This window comes from Aotus nancymaae, unplaced genomic scaffold (genome assembly GCF_030222135.1).
Source record: "Aotus nancymaae isolate 86718 unplaced genomic scaffold, 86718_ANA_hifiasm-v0.15.2.pri h1tg000014l, whole genome shotgun sequence".
Taxonomy (NCBI): domain Eukaryota; kingdom Metazoa; phylum Chordata; class Mammalia; order Primates; family Aotidae; genus Aotus; species Aotus nancymaae.
The window spans coordinates 39,833,350-39,845,887 of record NW_026988425.1 but is presented as its reverse complement, the minus strand read 5'-3'; the positions used below and the strand labels follow the sequence as shown (position 1 = coordinate 39,845,887).

General features: G+C 42.0%; 1 protein-coding gene, 1 long non-coding RNA gene and 1 other non-coding gene across 3 annotated transcripts; all 3 read left to right on the top strand.

Moving 5' to 3' along the window:
- The first annotated feature begins 3,383 nt into the window (after positions 1 to 3,383).
- Positions 3,384 to 6,186, top strand: RPL37 (ribosomal protein L37). The gene is made up of 4 exons (XM_012460056.3): positions 3,384 to 3,461; positions 4,040 to 4,175; positions 4,385 to 4,469; positions 6,070 to 6,186. Exons 1-4 carry the CDS (start codon positions 3,459 to 3,461, stop codon positions 6,137 to 6,139), a joined length of 294 nt encoding a protein of 97 aa, XP_012315479.1. The 5' UTR covers positions 3,384 to 3,458; the 3' UTR covers positions 6,140 to 6,186.
- On the top strand, positions 5,911 to 5,988 carry LOC135275034 (small nucleolar RNA SNORD72). The gene has a single exon (XR_010342756.1). It is a non-coding gene; the product is annotated as a small nucleolar RNA SNORD72 (small nucleolar RNA).
- A 1,809-nt stretch (positions 6,187 to 7,995) lies between the features above and the next one.
- On the top strand, positions 7,996 to 12,175 carry LOC135274861 (uncharacterized). Its single transcript, XR_010342578.1, has 2 exons — positions 7,996 to 11,325; positions 11,356 to 12,175. It is a non-coding gene; the product is annotated as an uncharacterized LOC135274861 (long non-coding RNA).
- Positions 12,176 to 12,538: the final 363 nt, after the last annotated feature.

Below are 12,538 nucleotides of genomic sequence, written 5' to 3'. Positions count from 1 at the left end.
GAGGTCGTTCATGCCTGTAATTGCAGCACTTCAGGAGTCACAGACAGGAGGAATAAAGTATAATTATTGAAGGTGATGTTTATGTTAGTTTGATTGAATCATTCCACACTGCAAACATATAAAATTACTGTATACCCCATAATTACATATAATTATAATTGGTAAATAAATAAGAACTCTTACCTAATATTAATTTTTTTATTTTTTATACTTTTTTTTTGTCTTTTTTTGTCCTTTTGTTTTTTGTTTTTTATTTTTTTATTTTTAGTTTTGTTTTTTCTAATATTAATTTTGAATATCATGAGTTTTTTTTTTAAGAGCATAGGCTAGAGTAACTTACTACAACCTTTGTGATGTTTTAAAGACAAAAGTCAACAGTAATTTCTGTATTGTAGAAATAAAAAGAGGCAGGTCTCAGTGCTGAGTCCAGGTGGTCAAGAGACTTGACTGTATCAGAACCATGGATGCAGAACTTAACATAGTTTCTTGTCATTGCCAAAAAGCAAAATGTCAGCGGGTGAATGCCTAGGCTAACAACCTTACAGTATCCCTTTCAGATGTTGATCTAGTCCTGGCTGTGTGGTGGCTCACATCTGTAATCCCAGAATTTTGGGAGGCTGAGGTGGCCGGGTGGCGGGCGGCGGGAGGGTGGGGGGCTGATCACTGGAGGTCAGGAGTTTGAGACCAGTCTGGCCAACATGGTGAAACCCTGTCTCTACTGAAAATACAAAATATTAGCTGGTTATGGTGGCGTCCAGCTGTAGCTCCAGCTACTTGGGAGGCTGAGGCACAAGAATCACTTGAACTGGCTGGACTCTGTGGCTCATGCCTGTAATTCCAGCACTTTGGGAGGCCAAGGCAGGTGGATCACCTGAGGTCAGGAGTTCCACACCAGCCCAGCCAACCTGGTGAAACCCTGTCTCTACTTTAAAAAAACAAAAAAATCAGCTGGGTGTGGTGGCAGGCGCCTGTAATCCCAGCTACTTAAGAGGCTGAGGCAGGGAGAATCGCTTGAACCCGCGAGGTGGAAGTTGCAGTTAGCAGAGATCGTGCCATTGCACTTCAGCCTGGGCAACAGAGCGAGACTCTTTCTCAAAAAAAAAAAAAAAAAAAAAAAAAAACCTGGGAGGTGAAGGTTGCAGTGAGCCAAGATGGCATCATCACTGTACTCCAGCTGGGGTGACAGAGTGAGACCCTGTCTCAAAAAATAAGTGATATAGTCTCTAGTCCTGACCTAAACCAAACAATTGTATAGAAACTTGGAGGGTCTGACTACCCTTCATAGACCTCTGGAATGACAAGGGTTTACCCACCAGGGCAAAATTTACATGGTTTTACATAGACCAAAAAGAACCACCTCATACTAGAGAGAGGAGGAAAAATAATTCTTTCTCCTGTCTTCGATTCTGGGAATGTGTGGAGTAAATACACTGACATAATGCCTGTCACACTGCTTGGTTCCTTAATGGTTGACACTTGTCCTACCCTTTCTACACTGACTTCATTTTCCATAGCCCCCATTGTAGGCAAAATAACGGCTACTTCCAAAGATGACAATGTAGTAATCCCCTCAACCTGTGAATAAATTAGGTTATGTGGCAAAGGACAATTATAATTGCAGAGGAAATTAGGGTTGCTAATTAGCTGAACTTGAGATAAGGAAGTTATCTGGGTGGAGCCCAAACCAAGGAGTTTGGGCAGTAATCGTAAGGGGCCTTAAAAGTAGGAGAGGGGAGTCGGGAGGGAGGGAGCAAAAAAGTAAATAAAACAAAATAAAATAAATAAAGTAGGAGAGGGATGACAGGGCACCCCAGCACTTTGGAAGACCAAAGCAGGAGGGTTCAGGAGTTCAAGACCAGCCTAGACAACATAGTGAGACCTTGTTTCTACTACAAATAAAAATCCAAAAAAAGGAAAAAGAATAACAGGGATGCTGAATAGAGAGTAATGCAATGTGAGAAAGACTGCAGTAGTCTCCCCTTATCCAAGGTTTCCCTTTGCAGGATTTCAGGGTTTGTTACCCCATGGTCAACCATATTTTAAAAATAGGTGAGTACAGGACAATATTTTGAGAAAAAGGGACCGACCACATTCACTTAACTTTTAGTATTAGTATACTGTTATGATTGTCCTATTTTATTAGTTGTTGTTAATCTTGTATGGTGCCTAATTCATAAATTTTAACTTCATCACAGGTATACATTTACAGAAAAAACAGTGTATATAGGGTTTTGGATTGTGGTTTCAGGTATCCACTGAAGGTGGATGCTATTTGTGGTTTCTGGCATCCACTGAGGGTGATGGAACTTAAACCCCACAGAAAGGGGGAGGACTACAGTATCACTGGTTTTGAAAATGCAAGTAAGCAATAAACCAAGGAGTCTGGGCAGTCTCTAGAAGCTGAGAAAGGAGAGAAAACAGATTCTCCTTTCTAGAGCCTCCAAGAAACGAAAGCAGCTCTGGCAACCTTTTAAGTTTTTTTGAGTCTTAGTCACCCAGGCTGGAGTGCAATGGCGCAATCTCAGTTTACTGCAACCACCCACTCCCGGGTTCAAGCGATCTCTCCAACTCAACCTCCTGAGTAGCTGGGATTGCAGGCGCTTGCCACCACGCCTGGCTAATTTTTTGTATTATTTTGTAGAGACAGGGTCTCCCTATTGTTGCCCAGGCTGGTTCCAACTCCTGTACTCAAGAGATCCACCCGCCTCAACCTCCCAAAGTGCTGGGATTACAGGCGTGAGCCGCCGCGCCCGGCCTTCGGAAACCATATTGAACAAGTTCCAAGTGTGTTTCCTTGGCACAGTGAAATATGGGATCAGATAACTTGCCTCTGATTTACTACAGTTAAAAAAAAAAAATCACGATTTGCCTCCTCTCCCTTTACATTCTAAACTCCAGCTCCATGCCTCTGTACTTTTTGAGACCTCTTACAGGGGAGTCAGGGCCGGCCAAAAACTTCCAGGGTTGGAATGAGGAGGCTACTAGAGAAGCTGCTTTCTCCTGAATGGGGAATAATCCCAGGTGCACACGGTTAATACACGCCGGGGAGCGCTCAGTCCGTCCGCGTAAGGATAGGGCCAGCCCTGCATTCCAGGTTCTCCATGTGCATCGAGGACCAGAATCCACAGCATGGCAACAGATCTGACTGCTAACGCGAGAAACCGATCAGCAGTAGCGGCAGCGGCAGCACGAAATGTAGAATTGCAATCTAAACGCCACTCGTGTCCCAAGCGAGCCCTAAAAGGACTCGCCATCCTGTCGCTAGCAAGCTGGGAGTCCCGCCCACCTTTCCGGCACTGAAACGCAACCTCTTGACCCCACCGACTCTGCAGCGACGGACGCTTGAGAATGCTGCACCGCGCTACGCAGGAAGTACTTCCCTCGGCGGAAGCTTCTGAGCGTGATATAGCGGAAGTGCCTTCTCTTCCGGTCTTTCTGGTCCCGGTCGCAGAAGCAGGATGGTGAGTTGTTGTCTGACTGTCTGTGGATCGCGTTCCATCCTCGTCCTTTCTACCTCCCTGTCTGCTGCCCTTGCGGTTCCGGCAAGATTTCGGACTAAGGGAACTGGTGGGCAGGAAAGAGGCAGGCGATGGCCCTCAACAACCAGAATAACGGCTGCTAACTGGTGCCTGGGGGACCGAGCCCGCCTTAACTGTGGAGCTGGAGCCGTACTATGTCCCTTGCTTCGGTGCAACCTTTGGGGATGTTTCACAGCTCTAACCTTAGTTGGGAGCTGAGGAAACGAGTTTGGGAGTGTTTGGCTCTATGTAACAAGGAATTCATTGGTGATGTTGACTGGCAGGAGTCTTTAAAGATAAGGTATTATTTCAGAATATTACAACTCTTGCAGAGGGCTTTAGGTAATGTGAAATGCTGGTAATGGTCTCTGACTTGGCATTTTTCGAAAGTTTGGAGGGTTCTCCCACAGTTTCGACCTTTATGACTGCCTTTAGATTTTATCAGTAATTGGTTTCCTGGAGAACTCGGGTAAATGTAGAAATTGCCAGGTTTCAGCATTATTTATTCCTTTAACGTGCAGACGAAGGGAACGTCATCGTTTGGGAAGCGTCGTAATAAGACTCACACGTTGTGCCGCCGCTGTGGCTCTAAGGCCTACCACCTTCAGAAGTCGACCTGCGGCAAATGTGGCTACCCCGCCAAGCGCAAGAGAAAGTGTAAGTAACGTTTTTTAGGTCAACTGTGTTAGCTTTTGTTTGTATTGCACTTAAGTGAGGCCATGGGTTTGAACTTTATTTGGTGCCTAACTTAAAACTTGTGCATCTGTATGGCGGTGAGCTGGCGTAAAACTCGTGTATAACTAACAATACTTACCAGGTGTGTTGGGGGGAAACCACTTGAAGTCTTTAATGAACGTCTGTTTTAGATAACTGGAGTGCCAAGGCTAAAAGACGAAATACCACCGGGACGGGTCGAATGAGGCACCTAAAAATTGTATATCGCAGATTCAGGTACAGTTTGTATGTTGGATCATAATTGGTCCTATGGGCTTGAATGAAACTCTTGTGTTTGTAAAACGATGACTGTCCTGATGGTTACTGGGGATGAGATGTTGGAAGCTTTTTGTTTTGTTTTGTTGAGACAGGGTCTCACTATGTTGCCCAGGCTTGAGTGCAGTGGCACAGTCACGGCTCACTGCAGGCTCAGTCTCCCCAGGCTCAAATGATCTCACCTCAGTTGCCAGAGTATCCAGGACTGCAGGTGTGCGCCACCACACTCCCAGCTGATTTTTGTGTTTATTGTAAAGAATGGGATTTTGCCAACTTACCCAGGATGATCTCGGAACTCCTGGTCTCAAGTGATCTGCCTGACCAAAGTGCTGGGATTACCGGCGTGAGCTACCACTCCAGGCTAGATCTTGAAAGCTTTTATCTTCTGTCACTGTAACCTTGAGGTCAGTTGTTTTGGATTTTGTTAGTTTTTTCACTAAATAGTAATATAAGTTATCCGGAACATTTTGTTTGAGCTAGGGTCCCAAAATGTTGATATTAGGAATACCTATTTAATTGGTATCAAATTTGTCAAGACAGTAGTGAATAAGGTCTGGAGTCAGGCTTGGTTGAACCTTAAGTATTGTGGCTGTGGGCAAGAGTTCTGTAGAAAACTGCCCTGGTTGCTGTTACCTTACACTCTTGTTATTCGAAAGTCTTGTCCTTATAGAATCTCAGCTTAAGAGTAGTTTCTAAGAGATTAACCTATCTGAGATCTCAGCTGAGAGTCAGAATGATGCAGACTTAACTTTAAAGCTGGTGTTCCTTACTATGTTCTATTTCAGCAATTCTCTGATGTAGATATTTTGGGCTGGATAATTTGTGGTGGGATTGTCCAGTGCAAAATTGAGTATTTTGCAGAATCCCTACCCTCTACCCACTCAGTCTAATTTGAAAAAGATAAGGCAGTTCAGGGCTTAGTAGACACCTGTATGTAGGTGTGTTCATGTGTTGAAGCGACTTTCTTTGCACTTAGGGTCATAGATTTCTGTGGGCTTAATGTTGAGTGGTCTGTTAGTACAATACAGTGTTAAGAGCTTGAACTGAAGCCAGGCTTTAAGTTACTTAACTTTTCTGTGCCTTGATTCATTCCTCTTAAAAGGATAGTTGACCTTTTTTTAGAGTAGATATGGATGTTAAATAAGTTAAAATGCAAAGCTCTTAGTAGTTTGAAAATGTCTACCATTAAACATGCTCATTGTTTTTTCTTGGTGAAAACAGTTGGGATCTATTCTCATAGCAAAGGGAACCATTTTCACAAATATCTGTGATCTCTTGCCAAATAAGAGTAAAATACTGGCCCAATGACTAGTATAGTCAAAAAAGTTTTTGAGCTTTTATTGGAATTGGGGTTAACTGTCTGAAAATGGTTATCTTTAAGCAAAGTGAAGTAAAGAATTGCAGCTTATCAGTGATGTTGTAAAAATAAATGTCTGAACATATGAATGCTATTGATTTCAGCCTTTAACTGAGATAAGCTCATTGAAATCTGTTTAACAAAAATTAAAATTGATGTATCGACGTGCTGAAGTAAATTGTTCTTGTTTTTGACATTGTGCAGGCATGGATTCCGTGAAGGAACAACACCTAAACCCAAGAGGGCAGCTGTTGCAGCATCCAGTTCATCTTAATAATTTCACCGATTAGTCACGCAATAAATGTTCTGGTTTTAAAAATACATATCTGGTGTGCGCTAAGGTACTTTTAATCAATTTGGCTTGTAGTATCAGTGAAATACTATAGGTTTAGGGACTGAGCCAGCTTAATATCATATTTACTTTTAAGTGACTGTTTTGGAGTGTTTACTTTTGGACTGTGGTTGTAAGACTGTTTAAAGCAATGAGAAGCCGAATTCTAGGATTCCTTGAAGCAGAGGGCACTAGAAGACAATATAGCAGATTAGAATAGCACAGCTCATGTGGCACAGATGGGTATTAAAGATGTTCTAGTAAATTTGAAAGAGCATAATGTTTACCTTGAGTAGCATGTTCCATCTGCTATACTCATGACTTAGAGGGGGTGATTATTAGTCACATGGGAGTACCAGTGAAAACAAAGGGTAGGAATTAGGTGACTTCTGTTTTTCAAAAGATGATGTTTTCCTAGTATCTGTAATGCTCACTTGGCACATCTGGCTTGTGGGCTGTAAGGTGGCTAGCTAAGTGAAAAAAAGCTCGCTAGGTGTGAGTCAACTTCAGAATAAGTAGGTTTGAGGAAAAAGTAGGGCTGGATGCAAGTAAGGATTGAGCAGGAAATAAAGGAAAACCAAGTATAAATCCTGAGATTTATAGACTAAAGGCAAGGATGTGGGACTACTTGGTTGCCTATTTTTAGTCCTCAACTTGGTAATTGTTGAGTGTTTCTGTGTTAAAGCACTGAAACTAACTGTCATGCCTTCCCAGTCTCGGTTTATTGACAGGGTTGGGTTTTTTGGAAATGAAGAGACAGCTGGACTGCTGGGGGCAGTTGAAGGGAAGATGAATGCTAGAACAGCTCTGTAAAATAGTGATGTAGCCAAGTCATGCTATTTAAATTAAAATTCTCCACTGTGTTTAGGAAAACATTTGAGGTTCTTAACCTGGCCTTGGAAGGGAATCACTTTTACTTGCAACCTGGAATGGCTTTATAACGTGCTAGCTAATTGCTACCCCTCCTCCTGTGTTTTAACTCCTAATTTACCCTTCAGGTCTCAGCTTCTGAACATTTACTTGTAAAGAAACCCTGCTGATTAAATTTCTCTTGTGCTTCCTCCCAAAATGTGAGACTGTATTTTAAAGATGTATTGTTAAGAGTCTAGTTGCCGTTCATTGGCTTTCTTGTTTTGAGATAGTGCAGTGGCACAATCCCAGCTCACTGTAGCCTCTACTCCCTCGGCTCAGGTCGTGATCCTCCTGCTTCAGCCTTCTGAGTAGCTGGGACTACAGATACACACCACCACACCTGACTGATTTTTGTGTTTTTTTGTAGAGATGGAGTTTCGCCATGTTGCCCAGAGCTCCATTTGCCTACCTCAGCCTCCCAAAGTACTGGTACTACAGCCATGGGTCATACACCTGGGCCAGTTGTCATTTATTGATATCACTTTACTTAAAAAACTGTGCCTGTGTTCACATGTAAACTGGAGGACTAATTAGTAACTTTCATTGGCTTGTGAACAGTGGATAGGTTATTTTCCAGTGACCACAACCTAAAGTTAGTAATAATTAGGCTCAGGATTATGAAATTGCTTTTGACTTAAAAAAGCAGCAATTTTGTTAAATTTAAGCTTGATAAAACAAATAGTCTACTGACTTAAGATCTTTTCTAACCTAATCTTCCATCATTACCAATGTTTGATTCCCGAGTGATGGGGGACCCACTAAAATAGGTGAGAAACCCAGTATGGAAAAAATACCAGGCATTGAGACAAGTTGGCACTGACCCTAATAAAGCTGTTGGCAGTCACAGTTCGTTACTCACAGACCCAGGGAGAAGCAATGGGAAAGGGAAAGGGGTGGGTTAGCACTTTTATAATAAGGGTACAAACAGGTGGACTCAATTGTACTTGGTGAATTCTAGATTACAGAATGTGTTCCTAGGTCTCATGTATCTGATGTGATCCTGAGGATCACAGCCAGGGTTTAGGCAATGGGTCCCAATCCAACAAAAGATGTTGGGCTAGTGCCACACTTGTTCTATTGAGACAGGAACCAGTAGGCCTGGCACAACACCTGTTGGGTCCTGAGTTGCTGTGGAATTTATATTTCTTAGAGTGCACATAAGAACAGATGGGCTACAGAAGTAAGACTTGGAATTTTGAGTGTTTCATGTCCTATGAGTTGTTTTAATTGGCCCTTTGAGCCCCTGCCATATATATGTTACTTGATTTGGCACCTCAAATAGTTGTGTTAATTTTTTGTCCATGGTCATGAGTTTCATCTGTCCCATTTATTTTTTACCTTCTATGGCAGAATTAGGTATTCTCACATAAGCAAATTTGCATTATTTTAGGCTCTGAAATTATATGAAAGATTGGGAAATGTCCCCATTACATCGCCAAACTTTCGAGTAAAGCTAGCCTATTGAAGATTAAATGACGACTTAAAAGACAGGTATAATGTAAAGCTGGTGAAGTTTGGCCAGTTTTGGCTTCAGAAGTCCAGTGAAAGCACCATGACCTCCATATACTATACAGCCCCACTTAAACACCTTATCCTCCTGCCATGCAGAGGGGTAAGTTCTTTAAAAACAGCCCTTAAACTTAATGACTCCAATTTTCAAATGAAATGAAATAAGCAGTGGATCTTGCATTCAAATTCTAGTCATGTTACCACCCTGTTCTTCCAGCTTGGTTCACCTGCCACTGCACTGAACTTTCCAGTAGCCTACCATTTTTATTCATTGTAACCTATGTTGTGTTCTCTACATTTCCTTTTTTTAAAAAAAATATTTAAAAAAAAAATTAGAGATGGAGTTTCACTGTGTTGCCCAGGCTGGTCTTGGACTCTTGTGTTCAAGTGATCCTCTCATCTAGGCCTCCCAAAGTGCTGGGGTTACAGGCACAAGCCACTACACCCCGCCTGTTGTCTGGATATCTATCTTCAGCACTCAGTCCTGCCTTAAGTTACAGATATGTATAGATACCCTGTATACTTTAAAACTTTTATCTTTTCTGCAGTATTATGTGTAGGTGTGCAAAAACAAGTTAATTTTTCCTAAGTACCCCATGTGCTTTTCAACTCTCCCCATAACCCCTACTTCCCTCCCACCTCAGTTCACAGTCAAGTTGATTTGCCCCCAATTGTCAAAGCAGGGTACATTTCCACATGTAATTGGTTATGTTCTGTAAAGTTATAAAAATACAAAGGCTAATAAGGTTGAGTCTGTGGCATTGAAAACCTTTGGGAACCATACCTTAATTGTATCTCCCTAACTGTGCCCTGCACTTCATAAACAATAAGTAGTAAAATAAAGGTTTTTTTACTGAATGAATTCAGTAAACTATTAAGCAGTTTCTAAGGCCTGGGCATAATAAAGTTGAAAAGCACAATTTATTTAGAGGCCTTACCTCTAATTGAGACACAGATGATTATATATTGTATGCTATGATGGATAAATGCACTGGTTGCTGTGAGAGCCTTGGAAAGGAGTTTGTCACTTAGTAGGTGAAGGGAGGCTAAGATTTAAGCTGAGCCAGGGAGGATTGAAAGGAATCATGATGAGAAAGGATGTAAGTGGCTTTGCCAGCAATGAAACCAGTCAGTGTCATCCTATCTAAATTTGATTTAAAAAAAACCAAACAGAGCAGGGCATAACTATGGAACTGCAGCTACCGTGGTTGTCAGGTTAGAAGGAGGGGGTGGGGCTATGTGGGACTGGTAAGAAAAGAAGGAAAAGCAGTGATCAGATTATGAAGGATTTGTCTTGACAAATTATTGAGGATTTCAAGCAGAATGTTAGGAATAATTACTTTGGCAAGATTAATGTGGAAAGTTAGTGTGCATGTGATGAGTCTTGAAGCTGGGAAACTAGGAACAAGTTCTGAAATAGTTCATGTGAAAATCTGACACAAGACTAAGGCTGTGGCTGTGGGGCTGTTGGGGAGATCTCTACAGAGAATATCTAAAACTTTTTTTCCTCCCTATTGCTTTGAGCAAAAACATCTAAAACTTGAATGTACCAGTGAGTAGCTAACTTCCAAGCCCCTGTTTGTGTATAATTTTCTGTATCTCATAAGGTGTGTGAGGATTACATGAGCTCATACATGTAACAATAATAGCATTGTGTGTAATACAGCAGCCTCAGGGAGAGGTGTTTCGGGATGTCTTAGGTTTCTGGACAAAAGGAAGGAGGTAGTTGCTCCACTGAAATACAGAATGATAAGGAATATAGAAAGGTAATGAGGGGAAAGTAGTAAAGTTGGGTTTTGTTCACATACCTGTGGGGACATCAGGAGGAAGTGTCCAGGAAGCAGCTGAGTTGGAAAGTCAGGACTGGATATCTACATTTAGAAGTAACAATTGTGGATGGAAACCAATTTTAAGAGTTAGAGTGGTGAAGATAATATAAGCATGGAAATGTAATATGGAGATTTGATAGTCATTTACAAGTCAGAGAAAGAGGACTGAGTTCATCTATGAACTTTAGCAACTATCCTTAACTTAGTATTAGTTGAAACCATTTGTGAATATACAGACTCCAAAAACAAGATTGAGGCTCAAAGTAAGACCTGGGGAGATGTCCACTGGAGACAGAAGTGGAGAGAGGGAGAAGTCCATTTATTTGTTCAACATATGTATGTGTGGTACACCTACTGTGTGCCAAGCCATGTTAGAGATACAGTGGGAGCAAAACCAGACGTAGTTCCTGCCCTCTTAAAGTTGACGGTTGACTTCAGTGGTTGTAGAATTAGCCCAGGAACTAGAATTGGATTGAGTCACACAAACCAAGAAAGGGGATTGTTTGAGAGGGGCACTCAGTCACATGTGGCTGAGGCCAAGGAAAATGAAGATATATTTTAAAATTCTGAATTTGGCAAAATTTAGGCTAGTGTTTTTTCTTTTTTTGTAGAGATGGGGTTTCACCGTGTTGGCCAGGGTGGTCTCGATCTCCTGACCTCGTGAACCACCCACCTTGGCCTCCCAAAGTGCTTGGATTACAGCCGTGAGCCACCGTGCCTGGCCTATTTACTTTTCGTAAACCTCTCATGTCTCATTAGAGCATCAAGGGAAAAAAAAGCCAGTTTGCCAAGAGGTCAGAGGACATTGGGCAATGAGGAATGAGTTTAATTCAAAAGACAAGACGGCTAGGTCAAGATGAGTTTAATTCAAAAGACAAGGCTAGGAATGAGTTTAATTCAAAAGACAAGACAGCCTGGTCAAGATGGTGAAATCCCGTCTCTACTAATAATACAAAAATTAGCTGGGCATAGTGGCGGGCACCTGTAATCCTAGCTACTTGGGAGGCTGAGGCAGAGAATTGCTTCAACCCTAGAGGTGGAGGTTGCAGTGAGCTGAGATTGCACCACTACACTCCAGCCTGGGCGACAGAGACTTAGTCTCAAAAAAAAAAACTTGACACTTTTGGAAGTTTATTCTGTGGTTCCCTTTCATTTTTATTGACTAAATCATGCCCTTCATTCATGAAGCAAATATCTATTTAGTGACCACCATGTGTCAAAAGCTATTCTAGGCCCAGGAACTATAAGTAGAAGACAAGACAAATACCCTGCTCTGACAGATGGCAGTCATGTATGCATTTACTGTATGAGTGTATTTGGAAAGGTGACAGACAATTTTAGATAGTGGTAAGTTTGTAAAGACAAAGATACCATGAGCATAACAGACAGTGGGGATACAGGAATCTTTAGAAAGGTGGTTAAGAAAGCTGAGTGGGGGCTGGGCGCGGTGGCTCATGCCTGTAATTCCAGCACTTTGGGAGGCCGAGGCGGGTGGATCACGAGGCCAAGAGATTGAGACCATCCTGGTCAATGTGGTGAAACTCCGTCTCTACTAAAAATATAAAAAATTAGCTGGACATGGTGGCACGTGCCTGTAATCCCAGCTACTCAGGAGGCTGAGGCAGGAGAATTGCCTGAACCTAGGAGGCGGAGGTTGCAGTGAGCTGAGGTCGCGCCATTGCACTCCAGCCTGGGCAACGAGTGAAACTCTGTCTCAAAAAAAAAGAAAGCTGAATGGTAAGGAGCCATTCTTTTGCCTTTATCCTTTTTGAGTTTTGGGTTGCTTGCAGAGTTTAACCTTTCCTGTAATTGAAACTTTCCTTTGTTATAGCATAACTTCCTGTAAGAAAAGCAAAGTAATACATCATAGAATTATTGCTGAAAAACTTGTTTCAGGTAAAGAGGCTCTTTCACATTTATTAGCTCATTTGGATTATATTTAGGTGTTTTTGTTTTTCTTTTTTTAAACAAAGGAGTTTGGATCATAATCCAAGAGAAGCACAGGGTGAAGACTATGAATAACCTCAGGAACTAAGAATGGGAGGACTGGCCAGGCGTGGTGGTACATCCCTGTAATCCCAGCTACTTGGGA

Excerpts from the sequence above, each read along its gene's own strand:
- RPL37 (XM_012460056.3), top strand. Across the intron at positions 4,176-4,384 it reads CGCCAAGCGCAAGAGAAAGT|ATAACTGGAGTGCCAAGGCT; the intron begins GTAAGTAACGTT and ends CGTCTGTTTTAG. Across the intron at positions 4,470-6,069 it reads ATTGTATATCGCAGATTCAG|GCATGGATTCCGTGAAGGAA; the intron begins GTACAGTTTGTA and ends GACATTGTGCAG.